The sequence below is a fragment of the Ursus arctos genome, unplaced genomic scaffold, assembly GCF_023065955.2.
Source record: "Ursus arctos isolate Adak ecotype North America unplaced genomic scaffold, UrsArc2.0 scaffold_1, whole genome shotgun sequence".
Classification (NCBI taxonomy): Eukaryota; Metazoa; Chordata; class Mammalia; order Carnivora; family Ursidae; genus Ursus; species Ursus arctos.
In genome coordinates this window covers 100059343-100085410 of record NW_026622763.1, presented here as the reverse complement: position 1 = coordinate 100085410, position 26068 = coordinate 100059343, and the positions used below count along the sequence as shown (strand labels likewise).

At 38.6% G+C, this 26068-nt stretch overlaps 1 protein-coding gene across 50 annotated transcripts in view; it reads left to right on the top strand.

The window, feature by feature from the left end:
* TRIP12 (thyroid hormone receptor interactor 12) overlaps positions 1-26068 on the top strand; it is a 140523-nt gene that overhangs the window by 98296 nt on the left and 16159 nt on the right. For 16 of the 50 annotated variants that reach the window (XM_048214125.1, XM_048214124.2, XM_048214104.2 and 13 more), the window contains 21 exons: positions 22-90; positions 181-346; positions 2659-2776; positions 2897-3053; positions 4908-5061; positions 6396-6624; positions 6933-7051; positions 9381-9588; positions 12307-12407; positions 12639-12813; positions 13804-13945; positions 15014-15205; positions 16489-16640; positions 18114-18286; positions 18683-18756; positions 18843-19042; positions 19839-19966; positions 21257-21408; positions 22021-22163; positions 23258-23414; positions 25305-25403. In XM_048214125.1, the coding sequence (XP_048070082.1) occupies positions 22-90; positions 181-346; positions 2659-2776; positions 2897-3053; positions 4908-5061; positions 6396-6624; positions 6933-7051; positions 9381-9588; positions 12307-12407; positions 12639-12813; positions 13804-13945; positions 15014-15205; positions 16489-16640; positions 18114-18286; positions 18683-18756; positions 18843-19042; positions 19839-19966; positions 21257-21408; positions 22021-22163; positions 23258-23414; positions 25305-25403 (3108 nt within the window). Of the gene's footprint in view, positions 1-21; positions 91-180; positions 347-2658; positions 2777-2896; positions 3057-4907; positions 5062-6395; positions 6625-6932; positions 7052-9380; positions 9589-12306; positions 12408-12638; positions 12814-13803; positions 13946-15013; positions 15206-16488; positions 16641-18113; positions 18287-18682; positions 18757-18842; positions 19043-19838; positions 19967-21256; positions 21409-22020; positions 22164-23257; positions 23415-25304; positions 25404-26068 lie in introns of all 50 variants that reach the window. The other 34 variants (XM_048214100.1, XM_026491751.4, XM_048214118.2 and 31 more) reach the window with 6 other exon arrangements.

Here is a 26068-nt window from a genome sequence, read left to right as displayed (position 1 = left end):
TTTTTCTTCTATAAAAAATAGGACAAAAAGTCAGTCGAAAGCACTTGCCTTTGTTTTGCACGTCTAGTGGACAATTTCCAACATGAGGAGGTAAGCATTTAGTCTTTGGTGGTATTTTCATGAAATTGTTAAATTGTTGAATCACGATATAACAGTATCTTTTTTCTTCTGTTTGTGAAGAATTTACTCCAGCAGGTAGCCTCCAAAGATCTGCTTACAAATGTTCAACAGCTTTTGGTAGTGACTCCACCCATTTTAAGTTCTGGGATGTTCATAATGGTGGTTCGCATGTTTTCTCTGATGTGTTCCAACTGTCCGACTTTAGCTGTTCAACTTATGAAGCAGAGTAAGTGCTTTATGTTATCCTACTTCGGGCAAGAGAAACGGTTTTTGAAAAGTGTTTATTAATAAAGAAAATCAACATAAGCAAGTAGAAGAGCTTGTTAATAGCATAGACACTGGAGAGTAAAGGAAGAAAATTGTTGGTGTATAATAAATTTGTGCAGGAACAGCATAGTAGTGCTTCCTGTGTGCAGTACATAATATCTGTAGAATTATTAATTTTATCCTTGGTGGTTCTAGGGCTAAAAATGCAAGATCATTGCCTTCTCTCCAGTAGCAGTTAGGTAGGGATGCTTCATTAGGAGAATTCTGAGTTCTGGGTTACCAGCAGCTGCCTGTCTTCTGCTTCTCGGTACTCCTTTCTGCCCCTTTTAGAGTTTTTCCAGCAGTTTTTCTGATTCCACAGTGCTCTCCTCCCTCAGAAATTTGGAACATACTTGCACAGATGAATCTCTCTCATCTTTGCTGGTTTAGTATTTTCGAAGCCCTTCTCAACCTTATCCATCAATGTAGTTTCATTGCACAGCTATGCTGCTATTGCATTTCTCTCATAAACCTTAGGTTTTGCAAGTTAATGTCAGAAGACAGTGGGCTTCAGAAAACACCTGTGTGTTAGGATTATTGCTACTAGAGTGTTGATCATGTTTATATGGATGCATGTAATTGTAGATAATTGCATATTTTTAATTCTGATCCCTGAGGATATCACCACGGGGACGTTAGTGATGGTATTCACTGACAAAAAAGCCTCTGGTATCACTGTCTCCGATAAAATATTTCGTATAATACTACATTCTTTATATTTAGTCACGTTTCTTGTGAATTAGCACAATGGCTCAGCATTTTGCAGGAAAGTAGCATTGTTGAGCTGTTAGATTGAAAAGATTCCTCTTCAAGCACTGAATCGCTCCTGAAGTTGGTATTCCAGAGAAAATTGCACTGCTTGTTGTCATGAGCAAAGTGAGAAGTTGGGGAAAGGTTTAACTTTGTCTTGAGTAGTCACGGTGCATGTTGCTTATTAAAATCCCTAGGAGCCCTTTGCATTTTGTCGAGCCCACCGTCTCCTGAAGGTTGAGTACAGATTTTTTTCTTGCTACCACGTGGCACAGCATTTCCCTAAAGCAGTTTGGGAAATTGTTCACTGACTTTTGTTTTGCTTTACCATTTTGGATTTTTTTCTTTTTCTTTTTTTTCTTATGATGATTATTTTCACCTTTTGCTTACTCCGTGAAGTTTGCCATACCTTTATCACTTGGAAGCTACTAGACTTAAAATTTTCTTTGTTCAGCACTAACACAAAGGAAACTTGTTGTCATCCTCTGATCTCTTTAAAAAAAAAATTTTTAAAGAATCCTTATAATGTAACATTGCCCTCTGTATTCACATTTCTTTAAAAAGTTGGCAAAATTATACTTTTTCAAGAAATTTAAAATATTTTTAATCACTGTCAGTGAAATTTATGAGGGGCAGCGATATAACTATCCACACTTTTGCCCAAATCAATAGTGAATATGTTCCTCGATAACAGAATTTAAATGATTATCGTCAAAACATTTCAACGAAATGTTTATATTTTGCAAATATCTAGTATTTGTAGAAACAGAGCCACAACAAAGACCCAGCCCCATCTGTACTTTAGTTGTTTGAGTGACTAAACCTGTGGATAATGGGAGCTTCCTTATGTCAAAGTGTTCTTGCATCAGGCTGGTTTTCATGCAAATTCCTCTATAAACTGATACCTTCTGGGATTGGAAACTTAAGGTAGAGGATATTTTAATGATCTTTGTATTGAGTTGGCATGCTTGTCTTTAAGGTAATTACTTCCTGACCACAGTATGGTAATATTCAGATGCTTGTAATTTCTATGTTTTATTGTGTTGACCACCCATTTTCAGTATATGTAAATTAAAGACAAGTATATTTTAATCAGAGATTAAAATGTATGTTGCACACACAACAAAACACTGTGTTGTTCAAATGCAAATAAAACCAAAAACAAAATTAAAAAATTCCCAAATTCTCTGGGGTGGATTGGTGTTTAAATGTCCAGCTAGGACTCAGACTGAAGCCTTTAGAAAGAAATTGTTAAAAATTTTCATAAATTTCTTTTTAGGTTTTCATTATAGCTCATTTTGCTTTTTAATTTCTATAGTATATCGCTTTATAAGAAAATAATTTTTTTTTGCTTTTTATTCATGTATAATTGACTGTAAGAAAATACTTCTGATTGCTTTTCTCCCATGGGAATGATCGCCTTTTAAATTAGGTAATATAACTAGTTTCATGGGGTTTTGGTTTCTGTTGCTGGTTTTACAGACATTGCAGAAACACTTCACTTTCTCCTGTGCGGTGCCTCGAACGGAAGTTGTCAAGAACAGATTGATCTTGTTCCACGAAGTCCTCAAGAACTGTATGAACTGACATCTCTGATCTGGTAAAGATTGGGCTAATAATAACAACTGTGGCTTATATGCGGGTATTTTACATTAGAGATCTGTCATTTGCTGATAGTTCAGGAAGCTACTTAATGAAATACTTGCACCTTTGTTTTCAGCGAACTTATGCCATGTTTACCAAAAGAAGGCATTTTTGCAGTTGATACCATGCTGAAGAAGGGAAATGCGCAGAACACAGATGGTGCGATATGGCAGTGGCGTGACGACCGAGGCCTTTGGCATCCCTATAACAGGATTGACAGCCGGATCATTGAGGTAGTAGTTTCATCGTACCGTTTAAATATGTCTATTTTGGTGGAGAGTGGGTGTAGGGATGGAGTGGGGAGGTGGATGTGTGTACTTCAATGTGCTCAATTTTGAATTAACTCAAGATTCTCTCATTTTGTCTCCTGAGAACAAGGTCCTCATTTCTGTTCAGGTCAGAAAACATGATGTTCTAGTCCTGCTTCTGCTGCTAACTACCTGATTGACTTGGAGCAAGTAATTTAAGTTCTTTGTTCCATAGTTTCCTCACTTCTGAAAGGAAACATTGGAGGAGTTAGGCTATAGGTTTTCAAAGTCCCTTCTATCTCCTACCCAGAAGATGCAAAGATTCATATAGAAATAGCTGTTTCTCAGCCCACTTTTAAGAACAAAAACATGGAAACAATTTTAGTATCAAAGTCTAGGTGAAATGGTTAAGTAAGTTTTGGTACCAGCTAGCCTCACATGTAATCCAGATGTTAATGGGATAAATTTTAATGACATAAAGTGGGATATGAAAAATGAACACAATATTCAGAATTATGTGACTCTTTGGGGCACTCAGCAAAATAAGAGAAAGAGGATTAATAAAAAGGAGAGAGGTACACCAAAATATTTAGTGTTTTTCTGTGAAGGTTTTATGTGTGATTTTATTTTTGTTAACTTCCATATTAAGTATGCATTGAAATATTTCAGAAATTTTTCAGATCAGGAAAATTCCTTTGTATTAGGAAGTGTGGGTCACTGCATCATTTGGGATACCATACATCATTTACTAGTATTTTCAATATAGGAGATAGGTTTAAGTCTTAACTATATTTTCTAATTTCAATCTGTGATATTTGAATTTTTTTTAGAGCATTACACTTGAAGAGACATTCTTCTTTAAAGATGTCTTCTACCAGTTAGTTTTTAAAAATCGAATTTTTGAAAAACAACTTTGAAACCATTGACTTATGTTATAAAATCAGGAGTTCTTATGAAAGTATCCAAGTTCTGAGCCATCTTTTAGGAGGAAGTGAGGTGTGATGGGTCTAATGTGTGGTGTTCACCTTAGTGTGTAAGCAGGCCATGGTCTCTAACATTAAGCTGCCTTCTTTTTAGCATTGTCTTATTAATTGCATTTTCCCTGTTAGCTTACTCTCTTACACTTAAGGAGTCCTGTCTTTCGTTTCACCTAGGAGTTCCATAGATTGGACTGTTGCAAGAAGGAATATTCTCTCACATCTTTTGGCTGTCTTATCTCAAGCAAACAGTGTTAATCAGAGTGTGTCATTTTACTTATGTACTGTGCATGCGTGCACACCCTAGGGGTTACTCTCTTAGGTCTGGGTGTGTCCCTTTCAATCTTAAAGCATCATTTAAATGGAAAGTCTTTTTACCTAAGGATAATTTTGTAGGATCATTTTGTTTAAAGCAGATTTTGTGGGCTGCCAAAAATCCATGATGTAAATACTATTTTAACCTAAGAATTAGATACTAAAGTTTTATGGATAACGATTTTTTTTTTCTATCAGCAATGTCTTAAAAGCCTTCTTAATACAAACGATATTTTCTTCATGTCAGTGATTCTCCATGACTGGATCTTTCATCAGGAATTTATCTGTGTTTATGTCTTGGGGACCTTATAGGGCCTGTGGTGTATAATTGTGTTTAATTAAAAATGATTTATTGATAAAAAAATGATCTATTGAATGAATGAGTTGGTCATGTCCACACTATTAAATTTTCCATACTCTGTTACTTCACCATCTGAAACCTGATGAAATAAATATGTAAGTTAGCATTTATGGAGGGTCCCACTGTGTCTTAAGTTAATAAATTTCTCCATGTTTATATTCAAGGTTTCTCTCTCTTTGCTCTCAGGCAGCCCATCAGGTCGGTGAGGATGAGATAAGCTTGTCCACTCTGGGACGAGTTTATACTATTGATTTTAATTCTATGCAGCAAATCAATGAGGACACGGGAACAGCACGTGCCATTCAGAGAAAACCTAACCCCTTAGCCAATACTAACACTAGTAAGTACTTCTTGAGTTAATAGTACTGTATTGTCATGTGAGTAATAGTTGTGATAAAAAGTTTAATTGTTTTCATTGAGTGTCTTTATTAAGCTTAAGAGCGTTGCATAGGAGTAATTTGTTGTTGTTGTTTCTATCATGTTTTAATTGATGAATGAGCCAGTATTGCTGAAATGGTAGCTTGCGCATTATTTTTCTGCTGTGCGATTTGCAGCATCCCGGACTCCAGCCAGAATTGGCCCATGCAGTTTTTTATCTGATCTGTTATCCCTCTTACACCTTTATTTTTTTATTTTTTTAAAGATTTTATTGATGTATTTGAGAGAGAGAGAGACAGCCAGTGAGAGGGAACACAAGCAGGGGGAGTGGGAGAGGAAGAAGCAAGATCTCAGCAGAGGAGCCTGATGCGGGGCTCAATCCCAGAACGCCGGCCGGGATCACGCCCTGAGCCGAAGGCAGACACTTAACGACTGAGCCACCCAGGCGCCCCTCCTCTTACATCTTTAGATCCACCCATACCTCTCAGCTTATTAGTTCTTTGCAACCTTTTATGTGATACATTCCTATCAAAATTCTCTTCTTCACTAATGAAGAATAGATTTTTTTGGTTCAGGTTTCTGACATGTGTCTCTGTCCTTGGGGATACAGTCTATTGCTTTTGCAGCTCTAGGTAAGAGTGCAGGGTCAGCACACTTTTTCTGAGAAGGGCCAGATAGTAAATATCTTAAGCTTTATGGATTGTATAGTGCCTGTACTCCACCCCACTATTGTAGCTCCAGAACAGCCGTACAAAATATATAAACAAATGTATATGGTTATGTTCCAATAAGGTTTTATTTACAAAAATAGGAGCTGGGCCAGATAGAGCCTTTGGACCGTACTTTACTAACCCCTGGTCTAGAGCTTACTTCCTCATCAGTTTCCTTTCCCCTGTACCTTACTCCCTCCAAGAAAAGTGACAGATCACCTTGTTTTTCTATAGCTTCTAGTTATGTACCCACTGTCCATTTCTTGAACTCTGTGTATTTCTTACCAGTGGTGTAGCTGGCTAATACTGAAATGTCCTCGGTGTTTTGTTGAACATGTATTATGAAAGTAAGAGGTACAGCATGCCGATACCTTGTTCTTTCTAGCCGGCTCAGTTTTGTCTTAATGCTGCCTTTGGTATCTCTGTAGACCCCAGTTGATCGTATTAGATAAGTTAATTTGTCATATAACCAGATGTTTTCATAACATTTCAAATAATTGCAGCAGCTCGAATGCTTTGTTGTTTACTTCCTTGTGTTTCTGAAGTCTGTAACTTTAGGATTGTACTTTTTTTTTTTAATTAACAGGTGGATATTCAGAGTTAAAGAAGGATGATGCTCGAGCACAGCTTATGAAAGAGGATCCGGAACTGGCTAAGTCTTTTATTAAGACATTATTTGGTGTTCTTTATGAAGTGTATAGTTCCTCAGCAGGACCTGCGGTCAGACATAAGTGCCTTAGAGCAATTCTTAGGATAATTTATTTTGCGGATGCTGAACTTCTGAAGGATGTCCTGAAAAATCATGCTGTTTCAAGGTGTGTTCATGAAAACAGTGAAAACGTTTTAGAAATTCAAGTCTCTGCAAGTAATTCAGCAATCTTTAAAGTAATATTGTAGAAAAAAAATGCATAAACTAGTTGATTTGTACTGTCTCGAGACCTTTGTTGTCTCTTCGTATTCATACACACCTTTGAGAAAGACAAATGCAAAAGTTAAGCACTTAAGAAAAATTTCGGTTGTTTTCACCATTAAAACATTTTGCTCTCAAGTTTAAAGTAGTATGGCCAAAAATAATTCTCAAATGCAGACAGATGTTTTATATATGAATGCTTTCTTTTTTTAGTCACATTGCTTCCATGCTGTCAAGCCAGGACCTGAAGATAGTAGTTGGAGCACTTCAGATGGCAGAAATCTTAATGCAGAAGTTACCCGATATTTTTAGTGTTTACTTCAGAAGAGAAGGTAATGTCATTCACGATAATTAATTAATGGTTAATCTTTTGGTCTAAATAGTATTTCAGTAGCCATATAACTTTAATTTAGAACAAAAATTAAACTTTTATCTTTTATATAAGACATTTTCAAGTTTACAGCTCATGTACATATAGATTGTGTCTTTCATGAAATTTATTAATACAGGTTGTGTGAGATTAATGGTTAGGTGATAAACACTTAAGTTACATTTCAGTGATGCGAGTGTTTATGGGCCAGAAGCAGTCATTGACTTTTCACATAGATAATGTACCCCTGCCCATAAAGATGTCTTGAAAAAGTCAGGAGTTCACTTTCTTTACCAGTGAATCCCTAGTAGATCAGAACACTTATAAAAGGGATTATTATTTACTCCATTGGGTCTAGTCCCCTAATTTGAGGAATTGGAACATGGAAATCATCCTAGGAGATACAGTACTTTTCCATTCTCTTTTTGAAGATCACAAAGATGAAACCATATTGCTCATTTGGGTGTTTTATCCTTTTCAAATATGCCAAGATATTAAAGGAGTTCTTTCTCATCAACAAATCTCTTTATGGCTCTTTTGGTCTTTAAGGATACATTGGTCTTGTGTGAGGACACAGGAAATAATGGTATTTTACCCTCAAGTAATCCTTAGCTTCATCTTCCATCTTATCTAAACAGTCCTAGTTCTTTCTGCATATGATCTATTTTCCCTTCTTTCATCACCTAATGCTGGATCTGTATCTCTTCACATCTTGAGAGTGCTATTATAGTCATGCTAGTGTAAGGGTATTAAATCAAACGGGAAGAGTTTTTCACTGTTTCTTACTAGTTCTGTTTAAATAACAAAGAATTTTTTAAAAAATCCCAATGCTACATATTTATATGAATTAGAAGGCACACTCTAAAACTGTGGTTAACAAACGGGCTACATTTATGAATAGATGTTTCTGTTATCACACAAACATTTGTTATGTGTTCTTTTTAGCCTTGGATTATTCTATAATTTGCATTCTGTGTTTTGGTTTTGTTGTTCTGTTTTAGTTGTTTGCCTTTAGTTGTTCTACCTTTCTGATATATTTCACCTTTCTGATTTGGGAGCATACCAGAATATGTCTTTTGCTCAAAGTGATTTTTTTTTTTCTTTTTACATTTATAGTATCACTATGCTATCAGATTGAATTTTCCACACCCCAAAACTTATATAGTATGTACAGTATGAAGTTTATGGAGCAGTCTTGATTAGTTCTGCTGCTTTGCATCTGGCTAGGTATACTGTTTCAGGTTCCACTTAAATGTCATTTATTCCTGAGGACCTTGCCTTCCTTCTGGAATCTGTTAGGTCCTGATTGCTGTGTGCCCCATAAGCAAGCACTTACTTTCTCTCTGAGGAGCAGTTTACAATTTATTTGTAATTTCTTAATAGTTTTGTTTTGTTTTTTTCCTTCCCCAGTAACTGCCCTGAGTCCATTTTTCTCATCCAGGGTCTTATTCTTAGTACCTGGCACACAGTCTGACTTGTGATTGCTGCAAATAATATTTGTGGAATGTGACTGAATCAGATTTGAGTTCATTCAGATATCTTGTGTTTTTTGTGTTTTTGTGTTTTTCTGTTTGTTAGTTTGTTTTAAAAATTCTGATGGAAAGCTCTGGACTGTTTCCCAGAAAAAATGTGAATGTGTGAACACGAATTCATACATTCGGACACACACCTCGGCATACAATTGATAATTCTTGGCAACTCCCTCCCACCCCCCACCATGTACATTCTCCTGTGATTCTAGCCCAGATATGAACCCCTGCCTCGTAAGTTACTATTTAGCTCTCCTTATACACCCCCAGGGATGTGAAAAATCACCATCCTTGGATTGCTGGTGTTCTCTTTTGGCAGTAGTGTTACTGTGATCTTGTCTCACTGTAGCATTTGAAGTTAGCTAATAACCGTAGTGGGCCTTTATCTCCTGGCTCTCAAGCCACAGGTGCACTACCGCATTTTTGTAGTTCATTGTTTTTATAATGGTATTTTGAATTTCCAGTAGAACTTTATGGGTGACCCTGTTAAATTTCCTGTTACCAGGTTTTGAATATTTGAAGACTTTCAATGTAAATATCTTTCTTTAATGTTTAATTTGCCTGCTACTTTACAGAATGGAGTCAAGTGGAAAACCCTGGCACCTAAGTCATCATGCTCTATCTATCCCTCCCCCACCCCCCCGCCCATTTGCCAGATACTTTTTATTCATTCTCTGTAAATCAGTGTTAGCATTTAGAGATTCTGTAATCATGGGGAGGTGGTCTTGGTTAAAACTGACTCTTAAATCTGTTACTATATAGGTGTAATGCATCAAGTAAAACACTTAGCAGAATCAGAGTCTTTGTTGACAAGTCCACCAAAGGCATGTACGAATGGGTCGGGATCCTTGGGGTCCACGACGTCCGTCAGCAGTGGAACAGCCACGGCCGCCACTAACGCTGCGGCTGACTTGGGGTCCCCCAGCTTGCAGCACAGCAGAGATGATTCTTTAGATCTGAGCCCTCAAGGGTAAGTCAGAGTTTTGTGCTGATTTTTATGCTTTTTGCCTTTACCTGTGTTCTGGTACCGGAGATTCACACAGGGAATAAAATGGTAAAATATTAGAGAGGACACTTTGTTTTTTCCCATCTCTGTTTTGTTCCATGTTTAATGGGAATGGGAAGAGACCAAACATTTATTGGAAAGCCACTGTATTGAGCCGTGTTTAGGAACCACAGGAGCTACTGGGTATTTCTAGTGTCATATTAGGGAACTGAGGCTCAGTGAACTTTCTGAGTGAACTAATTGAGAGTTAACGATGAGCACAGTGTCGCACACTTATTTTTACAGATGTAGGATTTGAACCCTCATTTCTAATTGAGTAGTTTTGTGATTATTTACTGCATTGTCGCATACATACCAACTTCAAGAAATCCAGATAATGACATTTTTGGAATGTACAGGAAAAGACCTGATTTCCATTAATTTTTAATTGGGAGATGGAAACTTTGCTCTTAATAAAAGAGAGTGGGAGTTCTTAAATATGTCTACTTCTACCTCCATATCTGTTTTAATCCCTTTGTTGTACTGTGCTTCTGAGAACATTACCAAACCCTCATATTAGTTTTCATTTTGTTGTGTTGAAACAAATTACACTCTAAACGTGTTTTTGTTTCTTTGACATTAGAAACTCAGTATTGCTGCATGACTGGTGTATGATCAACAGATTCCGTTCTGAAATTCAAAGTGTACTTAGCTAATACTCGTTTCTACTCCTTCTAAGCTATAACATAGATTTTGGTAAAACATACTGTACTTAATAAGTGAGGTCCAAACATTTAATCCTGTAAACTGCAAGGTGGCATTGTCCTAAGAAGCTGTCTATCTCAGGATCCCAGCTCCTTTTGCTGCCACCTGGTGGCAGTTGTCCATTTTTAACTTAAATATGAATTTTGGCAATTCTGGGCCTTGGGCTACAGACTGGGACTTCTGACACAGTGGCTGTTATTTTAGCAAGCTGCTTAGTTTGGGTGGTACCTATGTCATGAGCCCAGTCCAGTGGGATTGAACCTGGAGAATATACTGGGGACCCTTCACCTCTTCTCAAGTTGGATTTGTTGGCCAGTTCCCTGACAGCCTTGCCTGCCTCTCTTTCCTCCCTCTCCAGCCCTCCTCCTTCCCCCTGGCTGCTGTAGTAACTTAGTTGCTGCGGGGTTTCACTATCTAGCACAGGCGTGGTGCCCGAGACATCAGGTGCTCGGTGAAATGTGATGCAGCTCAGACAAGTGCGGTATTTCCGAGTAAAGGAATTAGACTTGATTATATAGTTTCTAACAGTTGAAAATTTTAAAAGATGAGGAAAGAAATTTCCAGAGTTTTAAGTGGTTCCATTCCCTTCTAATATGGTTTCAAATAAAGAAAAGTTCATATCAATTTATAAAGGGGGAATCGTTTGATCATAGTTCATTTGTCCATGGGCGCCTGTGTGACTCGTTTGTTCAAGCGTCTGACTCTTGGTTTTGGCTCAGGTTATGAGCTCTGGGTTATGAGATCAAACCCCATGTCGGGCTTCATGCTCAGCACAGAATCTGCTTGAATATTCTCTCTCTGCCCCCCCCCCCCCCACTTGTATTCTCTCTAAAGTAAATAAATCTTTTAAGATAAAAGTTCACTTCTCTTGATTTCAAAGCATATTTAAACATATTAGTAAGTATTTTTAATAGACATACCAGATGTTGGAAGACCTTCAAAAGTTTTTTGTTGTTATTTTTTGGTTTTTCTAATTTTATTTGAGTTGCAGACCAACTGAACCAGAACCCCCCCCCCTTTTTAAAGATTTTTTATGTATTTATTTTAGAGAGCATGCTAGCATGGGGGAGCGAGGGGGAGAGGGAGAGAGAAACTCAAGCCGACTCCATGTTGAGTGTGGAGCCCAGTGCAGGGCTCAATATCACAACCTAAGCCGAAGCCAAGAGTCAGATGCTCAACTGACTGCGCCACCCAGGAGCCCGAACGTTTTTTCCATCTTCTCCATCTTAGGTAGTTTTGTTATTCTCAGAATCTGTTGATATTTCAGACTATTTCTGCTGTTGTTAAGAATATTGAAAATAAGACACAAAGTCTGTGTATGTTCTATTTCAGGTATTCTTAATTCAAAATAGGTTTTTCATACTATGACTTCATATTTGTTTATAGGTAATTTTGAGTTTAAAAAAAAATCACTAAACTATTTATAAATGCATTCATTTAGGATGTTATAGTAAGTACATACTGTGAAAGCACTTTGGGTAGTATCGGGAAAGTATCTTGGTAACACTCAGTGTCCTGTATATTTTACGTTTTGTCATTTACGTTAGGAAAGAAATATGGCAATCAGATTTAACATTCTTCTTCTAGTTTCTTCTTAATACTGCTTCTTTGCATCATAAATTTGTTCTATGCGCTTTATATGTACAACATTTTATAAGAAGTTTTAACACAGGATTAATCAGATATTCTATTTGGTGTCACTTTTAGTAGTTCAGTGTAGTCCAATAAGCTGTTTTCTGGATTAATCACCTTCTGTGTCTCTAGACCTCTAGAACATGACTAGGGCAGAGTCTGCATTAAATAATCACAAAATGAAGAGGCATATTTATGGCAATATTTTGCACCTCCTTGTTTCTGCCGTTCTAGCTTGCTTGTCAATGAGCGATTGTAATAAATCGTGGTAATTGCTAAACTTATCCATGTTTTCCCATGTGATAGTCGACTAAGTGATGTTCTAAAGAGAAAACGGCTGCCAAAACGAGGGCCAAGAAGGCCAAAGTACTCACCTCCAAGAGATGATGACAAAGTAGACAATCAAGGTAACTGCTGTGGTGAGGCGGTGGGTGCAGAGGGGGGGACGGGGCAGCGAGTGCGCTTGTGAATGCTGTCGGTAGCTTCAGCCTAAAGCACACCTCGGTTTCCTGAACACTCAGTGTTCTTAGTTGTTTCAGCAAATTCATCTGGTAATGTAAACAGGAATGTTAAAATTCAGTGGGTTTTCATCAGTTAAACTAAGATGACTTAACTATCATTCCCGTTTCTTTTCATAGCTAAAAGCCCTACCACTACTCAGTCACCTAAGTCTTCTTTCCTGGCAAGCTTGAACCCAAAAACGTGGGGAAGGTTAAGCGCACAGTCCAACAGCAACAACATTGAACCAGCACGAACTGCGGGAGTTAGCGGTCTTGCCAGGGCCGCCTCAAAGGACACCATATCCAATAATAGGTGAAGTGGGGGGAATTCTCTATTACTTTCGTTCTCAGATTAGCAAAGCTCTACGTGATTGCAGTCAGCACGTTTACTGTGTTGAGATGAAACATGGATACAGACCTTTTAATTTATGCGCAGAAGTGGCATTGCTCAAGAATGGAGTAGATTCTCAGTTCTTGAACTCTGCCTGGCTTTGTCCTAAATTACGTCTTACATCTTAAAATCTGTTTGCGACATTTCTGGTCGGAGGTCAACATATGTTCATAAACCAAATAAATTATGTTCCCCGTGGAACCTGTTCCTTAGTTTTGTTCTAGACAAAGGAGAGAGGACCTATTTTCAGTCTGCACACACAGACACTCACCCACTTTTATGATACCCTTCCTTTCTCTGCCCTTTACAGTGGAATTTAAGGATCCTGTAGTAGAGGCTTGTTTGTTCTAAAGCTGTATCAGCTAAACTTTTTCACATACTGGTCTGTGGCTTTATTTTTTTATTTTTTCAGTCTGTGGCTTTAAAAAAATTCTTTCTTTAAAACCTTTCTGAGTTGTTTTATTTAGTTTTTTGACTCCGGATGTAACACACCAACAAGGATTACTTTCTCTGCAAATAAGAAATTTTTAAAAATCAAATGCCACTGGGTAAAGAAATACGCTTTTTTTTTCCCCCCCTTTTTTTTGGTGGTGGTGGATTGATTTGGTTTGGTTGGTTGGTTGTTTTTCCCAGTTTCGTTTAATAAAAAATAATTAAGCAATCGTGTATCTAAATCCATTAAAATTTGTGATTTTAATAGGTCTCAGTTAATCACGCATCTAACAGGTGCATGTTTCTGGTCTATAGTTCTTTACTTCAGCTTAACTTGGTTCATCTGAATTTATTAATCTAGAAGCCTAGGTGAAAAAGGGTTTTAAATGTAGCAGCTGTTTGCCTTTGATGTGGAGTTACAATTGAAATCCTTTCCATACACGGAGAGTAAATTTAATATCTTGTTTTTCCTTATTGCAGAGAAAAAATTAAAGGTTGGATTAAGGAACAGGCGCATAAATTTGTAGAGCGTTATTTCAGTTCTGAGAACATGGATGGAAGCAACCCTGCCCTGAATGTCCTTCAGAGACTTTGTGCTGCGACTGAACAACTCAACCTCCAGGTACCGCGTGGGCCGCACCGAATTGGTTCTTTGTCATCTCTTCCAGCTTCTCTTCTGTCTTCTGTCCTTCCCTTGATGACTCTGACTTTCCATGAATTTTCTTGTCCTAGATCGATTTTTTTCGCCAGACATGTACCTTTAGCACTGACATTTCTGTAACTTGTCCCTTGACTTTGGTGCTTTATTACTTTGTCATAAACTATACTGGGAATCTCATCTTTGACCAACTTCTCTTCTCATCGCATATTTCTTCTTAAGAGTTTATTTAGAGAGCGCATGCATGTGAGCAGGGGGCGGAGCAAAGCCAAAGGGAGAGAGAATCTCAAGCAGACTCCAGTCTGAGTGTGGAGCCTGTTGCAGGGCGTGATCTCACGACCCTGAGATCATGATGTGAGCCCAAATTTAGAGTAGGACATTCAACTGAGTGAGCCATCCAGGCGATCTGTCACATCCCATATTTCTTGACAAAGAAAAGACTTGAGAAATGTCCCCAAGTACATCTCAACCATGGGTATTAAAGTTGATGGGACCCTCCTTAACCCCTCACCACCTGGATCTGATAGTACTTGGAGAGGGAGATTGAATAAGCCTTTTATGTTTCATCTGGTTCTTAGCCTTTTTACATTTTTAATGCACTTGGAGCAATTCGTGTACTATACGTTTTCCAAGAAATTGTCCATTTCATCCGGGTTTTAAACGTATTAATTTGAAGCCACACTTTATATTTTTGTTTTATTTTCTCATTCTGGTATTCTAGCTCTTAACCTTTCAGATTGTATTCTTAATTCTTTGTCTCTTTTATTTATTTATTTTTATTTTATTTTAGACTTTGGTTTTTGTGTTAGTTGTATGGATGCTGGTTTTCTTCCATGAAATACTAACATTTGTGACTATGCGTGTAAGATCATAGTTTCCAAGGTTCTATCAAGAATGCATCACTGCCCCCCCCCCCACCTTCTTTTTTAAAGCTGTTTAGAGTGTATTCAGTTCCTCTTGGGGAAATGTGAACTGTGCATTTAGTGAGGACTGTTTAAATCGATATAGAAATACTGTTCCCAACTCTTTCAGGTGGATGGTGGAGCTGAGTGCCTTGTAGAAATCCGTAGCATAGTCTCAGAGTCTGATGTTTCATCGTTTGAAATCCAACATAGTGGATTTGTGAAGCAGCTGTTGCTTTATTTGACATCTAAAAGTGAAAAGGATGCTGTGAGCAGAGAGATCAGATTAAAGAGATTCCTTCATGTATTCTTTTCTTCACCAGTAAGTTATCTCCTAATGCTTCTCTATCTTCTTATAGGAATCACTGGTCACTGATATGTGTATTTTCATCTCAGTAATTTCCATTAGGTGCTGGTCAAGATATTGAGGTCGAGTTTCTAGCTTCTGATACACAGTTGGATTTGGATTCCTTGGTCTTTTATATCAGATATACTAGCAAAGCAACAGAAGGGTGATTTAATAGCTCATGTGCCACAGTTTCTATGGCCAGTGTATCTCGAGTCTTCGTTTTTTCTGTAAGACCAGCCATTAATTGTAGTCTCTCACTTGTGAGTGTATTTTATTCTCAATATTGTTTTTAAACATGTTGTAAACAATATATACATATAGGGAAATACGGTAAAATAGCTGTAGACATAAGAGAGTGAGCATATACGTTTCCATTTTGCATATAAAATGCAGTATTAACAATTCTGTGTGAGAATACTCAGTCACCACTTATAACCTGGATTACAAGATCAGAAGGCCCAGAGAGGCTCCCCTTCCTCAGCCTCAGTGGGTAAGAGCACGAATGTAACTACCCTTGGACACTAATGACTTAACATCATTCTGCTTGTTACGAAGCTACTAGAGAGAAGGCATCCTCTGGATCATCTGTGTAGTAAGACTAAGGGTAATTGTCCTGTGTGTTGGTGAAACTACTTCACAATGCCTTCCTTTCAGTGTTCGTAGGCATTTGAGCACTTCCTGTATTGCTTTACCTTGGGCTATGTGAAGCGGAGTTGATATCTGTTCGAGATGCCTTAGATGTGTTGCAACACTGGATGTAGTTTTATACCACGTTTAAGATTATGTATAGGTCTGTAATCTCTTACCCGAAACTCCTTGGGGCTGAGCGGGTTTCAAGAGTTCTACAGTACCGTCCATATATATTACATGATATTCCCAGTGGATTCTAAATAGCAGTCCATATACATCAAGTATTTTTGCAGGAAAGCATATGGATAGTCCTACTTGGTATAGGTAAATAAAGACTGCAGCTAGCCTCATGTCTGCTTGAGTCAGATCTCACCACCAAAAAGTTGGGTTTTCAAGCCTTTTGGACCTAGGAATTATGAATAAGGGATTGTGGGCCTGTACAAAAAAGAGTTTCTGTTTGAAATAATTTATATGGAAATAATCATTGCAGCCAAATCTATCAAAAGAGATAAAAGAGAAGAGATGACTGCTTCTCTTTTGTAAAACTGCCTTTTGAATTTTCTTGTTGAAGAGTGTTCCATTTTCAAGAGGCCTTGCTTAACCTGTTGGTTTATTTATAACTTTAGCTTCCTGGAGAAGAGCCCATTGGAAGAGTAGAACCAGTGGGTAATGCACCTTTGTTGGCATTAGTTCACAAGATGAACAACTGCCTCAGCCAGATGGAACAGTTTCCAGTCAAAGTACATGACTTCCCCAGTGGAAATGGGACAGGAGGCAGGTAAGGATCAGTGCCTGGCTGTGCCCTTGCCATGGGACTCTGTGCTTCATTTGGTTGAAGTAGAGTGGCAAGAGGTCTGGTAACGTCATCTTCTGCCCAAAGACCATTTGGCTGTAATGACTTTAAGAAAAATACTTTATATCTTTAAAATCACCCCACGTGTTTTAAACATGATGTTTTGGAAGTACATAACTCAGTGACTGTGTTGGCAAGCTGTAATAGGCTTAGTGTTCCTTAAATTGATAACTTTAATATATATTGCTTCTCTCCGTGAATTTTATAGACATGGATAATAAAATATTTGCATTCTGTGTAATAATGCGATTTCCTATGTGATGGAAGTGATTATACCTTTGATGGGTTTTAACAATAGGTGTATATTTTGAAGTTTTCTTGTTTCATTAAAACTTGTGTTTTTTCCATAATATAGTATTTTTACTGGACTCATGAAATGGTGCATAAAGAATTCACTATAAAAGTTCATTGTATTTTATGGGGTGTTACAGGGTTTCTGAAATATTATGACTAGAAGCCTACAAAATAAGATATTAGTTAGGTTTAAAATACACAATCTGATGTGTTTTGAACACATTTAAAATTTTTATTGAATTAAAACAATATGCGTATTGAACAGACGGATCCGTGTGGGCTAGGTTTTTTTCTGGCTTTGAAAATTAATATAGAATGTGGCATCAGTTTTGATCATTATCCTGTCCTGAAACATTTTATGAAATATAGGGGCATTTTTATCTATGCCTGAGAAAAGCATGAAGTTTTTCATTTTTACCAAGATTTGTATAAAATATGTATGTTTACGTATGTGTATATCCCATCTAATGAAATATTCTTTCCCATACTCCTATTTGCATGCCTTATGGAATCTTACAGATAACTGCATTTTAAGCCTGTTTGTGTCTCACTGTTGTCAGCCCTTTCCAGAAATGAGCAATTAAATATCATTACCAGGTTTAGACTGGCGTAGCTATCAAACTGCTTCATTCAAAAGAATGTAGCAAAGTAAAATTTAAAGGTTAGTTTTTAAAGTAATTTTGTAGCAGAAATGTTTGAAAGCAAAAAAGAGGGCTTTTCCCTTTGTTTTTAAAGCCATAGAACTCAGCTATGCAGTGGCAAAATACTGCAGAAGTGAGCATGCTCAAGTGGTTGAGGAATTTTTATTCTAGAGAAATAGTTGTATCTCAGTGGTGAGGATTCCTGCTCACATGGGTTCCTGGTATGTCAGAGATAGAATGATGATTTAATGTTTTCCTATGCATGCATGCATACCCTCTTTTATTTCTTACTTTATAGTAACTTTTACTAAATAATTTGAATTGCTGGCTTGACTATTTACATAACTGGTAAGTAAGTGCTTATTTTGTGCCTTAAGAAAATGAAGTTTGTCTTGTCTTGTTTTTTTGAATTATGTTGATTTTGAAAATAATAGAATAACTTTTTTTCACAAATTATCTTGAGCTTTTCTCTCAACAGAGGATCACAGGCTTTAAAATTTTTCAACACACATCAGTTAAAATGCCAGTTACAGAGACATCCAGACTGTGCAAATGTGAAGCAGTGGAAAGGCGGGCCGGTCAAGATTGATCCCCTGGCTTTGGTACAAGCTATCGAGAGATACCTTGTAGTTAGAGGTACTTTCCCTACATGTATGTTTTGTGTTTATACATACATTAGGCTGGGAATATTAGGGAATGTGGAAACAATTTGCCTGTTGCTGCTTCTGCTAAAACGTAGCATTGGGAACTTGTGTTCCCATCGTTCATTTTCTACATAGCCTGTGGAAATGTGATAAACTTCCAAGGGGTTGATGGCTTACTTCAGCGATGAGTTAGTTCATTTATCTTGTTGGAACGTAACGTAGTAGAAATGGCGCTTTGTAGGTGACAGTTTTCTTAGCTCTTTCTGCTTCATAGGTCACAGTGTAATATACATGGTTTTCTAAGAGTATGTTAGTTTAACCAGTACGCGTGGGCTTTTCTTTGCCACGGACAATTGCTAGGAGTTTAATAGCCTTCTTGGGTCCTCAGGGTATGGAAGAGTAAGAGAAGATGATGAAGACAGTGATGATGATGGCTCCGACGAGGAAATCGACGAGTCTCTGGTAAGTGTCTGGTGCTATTCTCACCATGTTGTTGTGCACACGGTTCAGGGCCTGGAGCTTAAATGGGTTTCCTGTTCTTTATTCAGGCCGCTCAGTTCTTAAATTCCGGCAACGTAAGGCACAGGCTACAGTTCTACATCGGCGAGCATTTGCTGCCGTATAACATGACCGTGTATCAGGCAGTCCGGCAGTTCAGTATCCAGGCCGAGGACGAGCGGGAGTCCACAGACGACGAGAGCAACCCTCTGGGGAGAGCTGGCATTTGGACAAAGACTCATACAATATGGCAAGTCTGAAACTGACTTTGTTGGCTTTGTCATCAACTTCAATATATCTTCCGTGTGTTTTGTAATTCTTATTAATAGCTGGCTTACATAAAGAGAGGGGACCCAAATCCTACATTTTATTAAAAGCCACTTCAAATCTTTTATCTCGGTGTTTGTGAAAGCATGCATGTGCACACATGTGTACGTGTGTATTTGCCTTCATGACGTCTCCTAGAAACATGTACTCATGGGCAATAGTCATAGTTTACGTCAGCTTTTTAGATTCATTTCAGGTCTTTAAACAAGAAAAAAACATCTGTAAGATGATATTCCTTTAGGTAATAAGAAGCTTGGCATCTCTGAGCCCTTAGAGGCATTTGGATGTAGCTTTCTGCATTGTGTGTGAATGTCTGCTACTTAAATTTAAAGAGAGCCAGTCTTTGGGGCCGCTGGGTGGCTCAGTCAGTTCAGCAGCCAACTCTTGATCTCCGCTCAGGTCTTGGTCTCAGGGTTGTGAGTTCAAGCCCCGTGTTGGGCTCCACTTTAAATAAATAAATAAATACAATAAAGAGAGCCATTCTTCTCTGAACCACCACTGGAGTTCCTCAGGTGGCCCCTCCTGGAACAGTGGACTCTTTGTGGTCTCTTCTCAGAAACAGCGCCATTGGTAATTCTCCAAACCCATAAGTAGGGAGAAACAGGATAGATCTCAGAGTTCTGGTAACTCTGGTGTCTGTGGGTCACACTTTGGCCCCTGTAGAATAGTTTTTATTTTTAAAATCTACATTTAGTTTATATACTCTCCAATCAATTTAGGTACAAACCCGTGAGAGAGGATGAAGAAAGTAATAAAGATTGTGTTGGTGGTAAAAGAGGAAGAGCCCAAACAGCTCCAACAAAAACATCCCCTAGAAATGCAAAAAAGCACGATGAGTTATGGCATGGTAAGTTGATGTACGGGAGGGGAAAACACATTGCCGTGGGGCAGTAGTCTTCTTGTCTTGGAACTTTTGAAGGAGTGATTTATATCTAGCAGTGAAACCCTTGAATATAATTTAGAAAAAAATGAAATTACCACAAATGAAAATTTAAGTACCTGCAAAATTAAATTTGGGAAGAAAACTGGGGAAAACTCATACTCTTTCCATGAAAAATTTGTTTTCATGAAGGCTAAAACAAATTTCATTAGTAGAACACATTTACTAAAGAAGAGACTGATCGTAGTCAGGCAGGCCCTTCCTTTTTGTCATTTATTATAATCTAACAATTACAGAAGGAATGAAAAGTTTTGCCGGGTAATATAATGACTACAGAATGGACTAGCACCTGCCAGGTGATCTCTTTTCTTTTGTAGTATTCCCTTCCAGTCTATGTGTGCTCACCCACCCACCTCCTCCCCTGTCCATGTGAGGGCTCAGAGTCATTCCATGGAGACCATCCCTACCTGGGAGTTCCAAACTAAGTGGTGTCAATTGCTGGAATTTTTTCTGGTCCACAGAAATAAGGACATTATAACAGTGTTTTGTTTTGTTTTGTTTTCCATAAAACTAAGTTCTATTATAAAAGGTTTTTATTTTAAGATTTTTGTGTCTGTGTTTTTGGTGTTAAAAATTACCCTTTCTTTTATGGTAGTGATAGTGTTGTGATTTTTAATTCTTTTACTGGGTAAAAGTAAACGGCAGTAGTTTCAACCCCTGACCCCCTGCCCAAGCTACTACTAAGTGAAATCTGAGAAAAATCATAGATCCCTTTGGAAACTATCAGTCTGTCCTATCCTAGGCCTTGGATTAAATAACCAAATCTCTTATCAGATTTACAGTTGGGAATATTTGTCTATTTTACATGGCCATTTTAAGCTGGATAAAAAATTAAAAATCCAGAAAATTTACATAAAATTGTGAACTTAAATTGAAATATTTTGTCTTTATTATTCTCTGGCCGTTTTATTGTTAGCTGTTGCTTCTGTTGAAAACAAGAAATGGGAAATGAGTCAGTTTTTCTCCTTTCCAGTTTATTTGGCTATGGGAGGAAAGCAAAATTTTCATAAGCCTGTACGATTTATGTCTAAGATGAAAGGGAAAAATGCTAAAGCTATCAATACTCCAGTAGAATACCAAACATTAGATGTTCACAACCTGTGGTTACTATTTTCGGGGTGATAAGATGACGCCGGCTGCACTGGCATAGCCTTTCTAACTTCGATTAAACCTTATCTTTGATCTTCTGCCCTCTAGATGGAGTGTGCCCATCGGTATCAAATCCTTTAGAAGTTTACCTCATATCCACGCCACCTGAAAATATAACTTTTGAAGACCCGTCATTAGATGTGATTCTTCTTTTAAGAGTTTTACATGCCATCAGTCGATACTGGTATTACTTGTATGATGTGAGTAACGTGGCCTGCTTATGGAGTTTCCCATCGTGTATTGTGCCTGGCATGTTACCCATAGTTTCTGTCTAGTGGCTGATGAATTTTTGTACTAGAAACAGACATAACGATTCGGTTAAATGTAGGGATCACAGCTCAGCGAAACACAACATACTCACCGGCTTCCTAGCTGTAACTTTATTAAGTTAGGCTACAACACGAAGAACAAATGTGAATTTATAGTTAAAATTCTTTTAGTACATTTATGCAAAAGTTCATTTGTCTAAGTTGAAATATATATTAAGTAAAAAGTCAAGCAAAAGTTGAATGCTTCTTTTGGCATTTGTGTAATACAGGGAAGAATGACGGAATTGGCCTCGCACAAAACATTAGCGGCCACGTCAGTGATTGGGTCGGTACTCGTGGCCTGAGGGGGTTGTGGTATTCGAGCTGTGCGTTGTAGAAAGTCATTCCTGTTGAGACAGTCGTGAGAAGCTGTCTCTTGTATGTTGGGAACCAGGTGAAATCTAGGCACTCTGCATACATAGTTGGAGATAAAGAGTGAATATAATCCTAATGTTTTACTCTATGTAGACCTTTTTTTTTTTTTTTTTTTTTAACATTTTACAGAATGCAGTGTGCAAGGAGATTATTCCAACTGGTGAATTTATTAACAGTAAGTTGACAGCAAAAGCAAATAGGCAGCTGCAAGACCCTTTAGTAATCATGACAGGAAACATCCCGCCATGGCTTACCGAACTAGGGAGAGCCTGGTAAGACGATCATCTCTGAAACGGTGGCGTTGGGGGTGTGTTGTCGTGTTGGTCTTAATATATTTTGTTAGAAAAACACAGGCTTCACTGAACCTATTCGAACGTGTTTACGTAACGTCATCATATTTGGTCACGGCTTTCTTAATAGTGTAGCTGTCTACCCAGAGGAGACGCCTCTAGCTGGGGCTAATACAGGATCTGCTTGTGACCGTATGTGTCTGTATATTTATATGAAATAGGAAAGTATGCAAGGATATTTAAAGAGATTAAAATCCTCTGTCTTCATAAAGCTGGACTCCAAAGGTTTAGTTGATTGATTTTCTGAGCCTTTTTGGGTCCAGTCTTATTCTCAGAGACCATAGAACCGTGCTGATCAATACAGGAGTCAGTAGCCACATATGTCTGTTTATATTTAGATCAATGAAAATTAAGTAAATTAGAAACAAGTTTTTAGTCACATTAGCCACATCCTTATGTGGCTACCTGTATTGAACAGATCAGGTGTTGAATATTGGCATCACCACAGGAAGTGTTTTTAGCAGCTCTGTGTCAAGAACTTCCAGAATCCTAGATCAAGAGGCAGTACGACCTATGTTACTGTGGGGTTCCTTCTTTGGAAATCAGCATGGCCGTTGGGCAGGTTTGAGTGACTTAGAAATGCCAGAGCTGGAAAGAAAATGATGAGCTAATAAAGCCATTATTTATTACTTGTGTGTATGTGGAACGGGGATGGCTTGGCACTGTCATGAAGCAGTGATCATATTTTAAAATTAGGGTTTGCTAGTCAGGTTAGACTTGCTGAAGGTCTTTGGGTAGATTAAAGATAATCTTGAATAGACCTGATTTAAAGTGTAGGATTTTTAATAGTTGAATTGCCTATTTCACAGTGAAAAGCTACTTAATGCATTATTACTTGATCACTTAGAAATTTCATACAAGAATTAGGAAAATTCTTCAAAATCAGTTTGCCTAGACCATTATTATTGATTCTACTTACAGTTCTTATTCTGTATCATATCAAAAGTTGTTTCTAAGTACGGATTTGTATGGTTTCTGATTCTAATTCAGGTAATTTATGTCGCATCTTTTTACAGCCCGTTTTTCTTCCCTTTTGATACCCGGCAAATGCTTTTTTATGTAACTGCATTTGATCGGGACCGAGCAATGCAAAGATTACTTGATACCAATCCAGAAATCAACCAGTCTGATTCTCAAGATAGCAGAGTTGCGCCTAGATTGGATAGAAAAAAAGTAAGTTTCTCCCCCAAAATATGTAAAGGTAAATTGCACGGAGCTTTTGACAATAGTGGGAACACTAGCGATGCGGTACTTGGGAGCAGTGCCTGGTGGCGGAGCCATAGCTCAGTCACAGCTGTCTCTCTGCTTGTCTGTCTTCTCCTCTGGAGCAGACATGGCTTCCTGTCAAGCTCTTGGAACCAGGCTCTCTGTGATTCTTCTTCACAGTTACGAGTCCTTTTTTCCCGTTGCTGAAATAATTTCTACAATTCTTTTTTTCTTAGTTGCCATAACTCTTGTGCCAAGAAAGAGTCCTGTCTTCTCTCACCAAGGTTTTTCTTTTTAAATTAGGAACTCACACTGTAGCCTCCCTTTTATAATTGGTCCTTTCTGCAGTAGAGTTAACCGGATCCATTTTCTTTCCTTCGCACATCACTCTGATCAGAGATGACCAAAACAAGATTTTTTAAAAAATTTTTTATTATGTTAGTCACCATACAGTACATCCTTAGTTTTTGATGTTGTGTTCCATGATTCATTGTTTGCCTGTAACACCCAGTGCTCCGTGCAATATGTGCCGTCCTTAATACCCATCACCGGCCTAGCCCAATCCCTGTGCCCCCCCCCCCCCAAACAAGATTCTTTTCTTTCTTTTTTTTTTTTTTTTTTTTTTTTAGATTTTATTTATTTGACAGAGAGACAGCCAGCGAGAGAGGGAACACAGGCAGGGGGAGTGGGAGAGGAAGAAGCAGGCTCCCAGTGGAGGAACCTGATGTGGGGCTCGATCCCAGGTCTCTGGGATCACGCCCTGAGCCGAAGGCAGATGCTTAACGACTGAGCCACCCAGGCGCCTCTGAAACAGGATTCTTGATGGGATTCCCAGCTTGAGCCCAGTCAGCCCCTGTGTTGCAGACCTCATCTTCCTGGGCTTCTCACCTTGGCTCCACATTCGGAGCTCTGACTGCTCCACTCGAAGCCATTCCAGCGGGGACCCCATCCTCCGTTTCGGACACTGCACTGCCTTTTACTTCTGATGTCTCTTTAGTGCTGAGGATTCTTACTCAAGTCTGTCTTTCCAAAGCCTGTAACTCCAAGACACATGAGAGCCATTAGTAATGACATTAAGAGAGGGGCTAGAAGGAATGAGAAGCAAAGCAGAAAAACCTTATCTTTTTTGTTTGTTCTGCAAAGCCTTGCTATTTCTATCTTTATTAGTATCATTAGGATTGCGCCAGCGGTGGTGGTGGTAGAATTTAGAAATCTAGCAGGACCTGTCTCCTCCCCGTTAATCTCATCAGTAGATGTTTGTGGTTGTGCTTGTAGGATCTCTCTGCAGGTCCGGGCCAGGAGGCTTCAGCTCTCCTGTCTCACCTGCCACCTCCAGACCAATCTCTCCATTACGTAATTGTAAATGTGTCCAGGGGGATGCCACGCCCCTGCAGCCCTGACTTGCATTGGTGTCTGGCAAGGTTGCAGAGAGCCTTCCTTCTCCACCTTGAATTTTCTGAACCTGCCGTGGGCTCGAGATAATACTTACACTTCACTCCGTGTTTGTAGCAGTGGAGCTACTTCTTATCTTAACCTTTTCTGAGGTGTGCTTTTTATAGAAGTAGTCTTGGGGCGCCTGGCTGGCTCAGCTGGTTCAGCGTCCGACTCTTGGTTTTGGCTAGCGTCGTGGGATCAAGCCCCACATCAGGCTCCGTGCTGGGCATGGAGTCTGCTTTGACATTCTTCCTCTCCCTCTCCTTCCCCCACTCGAGCGTCCACATGCACACTTGCTCTCGTGCTCTCTCTCAAATGAGTAAATTTAAAAAAAATAGTTTTTTAACAGTTGATTTTTTTTTTTTGCACTCCGAGAAGGGCCACCTGTTTATTAAAGTGTAACGTGTGTACTTCGTTTTTCAGCGCACTGTGAATAGAGAGGAGCTGCTGAAGCAGGCGGAGTCCGTGATGCAGGATCTGGGCAGCTCCCGCGCCATGTTAGAAATCCAGTATGAAAATGAGGTGAGCCTATGCGTGGGGATGCTTTTCGACTTCATTTATGCCTTCAACAAGACTTCGTTGGTCCTCTGAAATTCTAAAAGACAAGTGAAATTTGTCTAGAGATAGATAAAACAGAGATTTGCTCTTTTTGGGTGATCTTGGGAGGTCGAAGCTCTCCGGTTTCCAAGATTAAGTTGTGTAATAAAAGACAGGATTTTTTTCTTGCATAAGACCACACGTTTGTGTTATTGTTAGGTTGATAAAGTGAAAGGATGTTTTAAGCATCCCTTTCAGAATGTTTGAACTGCTTTAAAAAGAATCACAGCTATAACCTGTATCATAAATGCACACTTATAACATGTACGATTCTAGCTGTACAAATTCTGATGTCCGAATGTATTCAGTCTGGAACCACTACCACATCAAGATTAGGAAAAACATCCCATCAGCACAAACTATTCTCTTAGACCACTTTGCGGTTCGCGCCCTCCCCCCACCCCCAGGCAATCCTGGGTCTATTTCCTGTCCTGTAGTTTTGTCTTTCTTGCTATCCCATAGGAGGTGGAATCCTGCAGTGTGTAGCCGCTTGTGTTACTCTTCTACGCTTAGTATAATGCTTTTGAGATTCACCCTTGTTGTTGCCTGTATCCGTTTGTTTCCTTTTATCACTGGTACTAAGAGTCTGT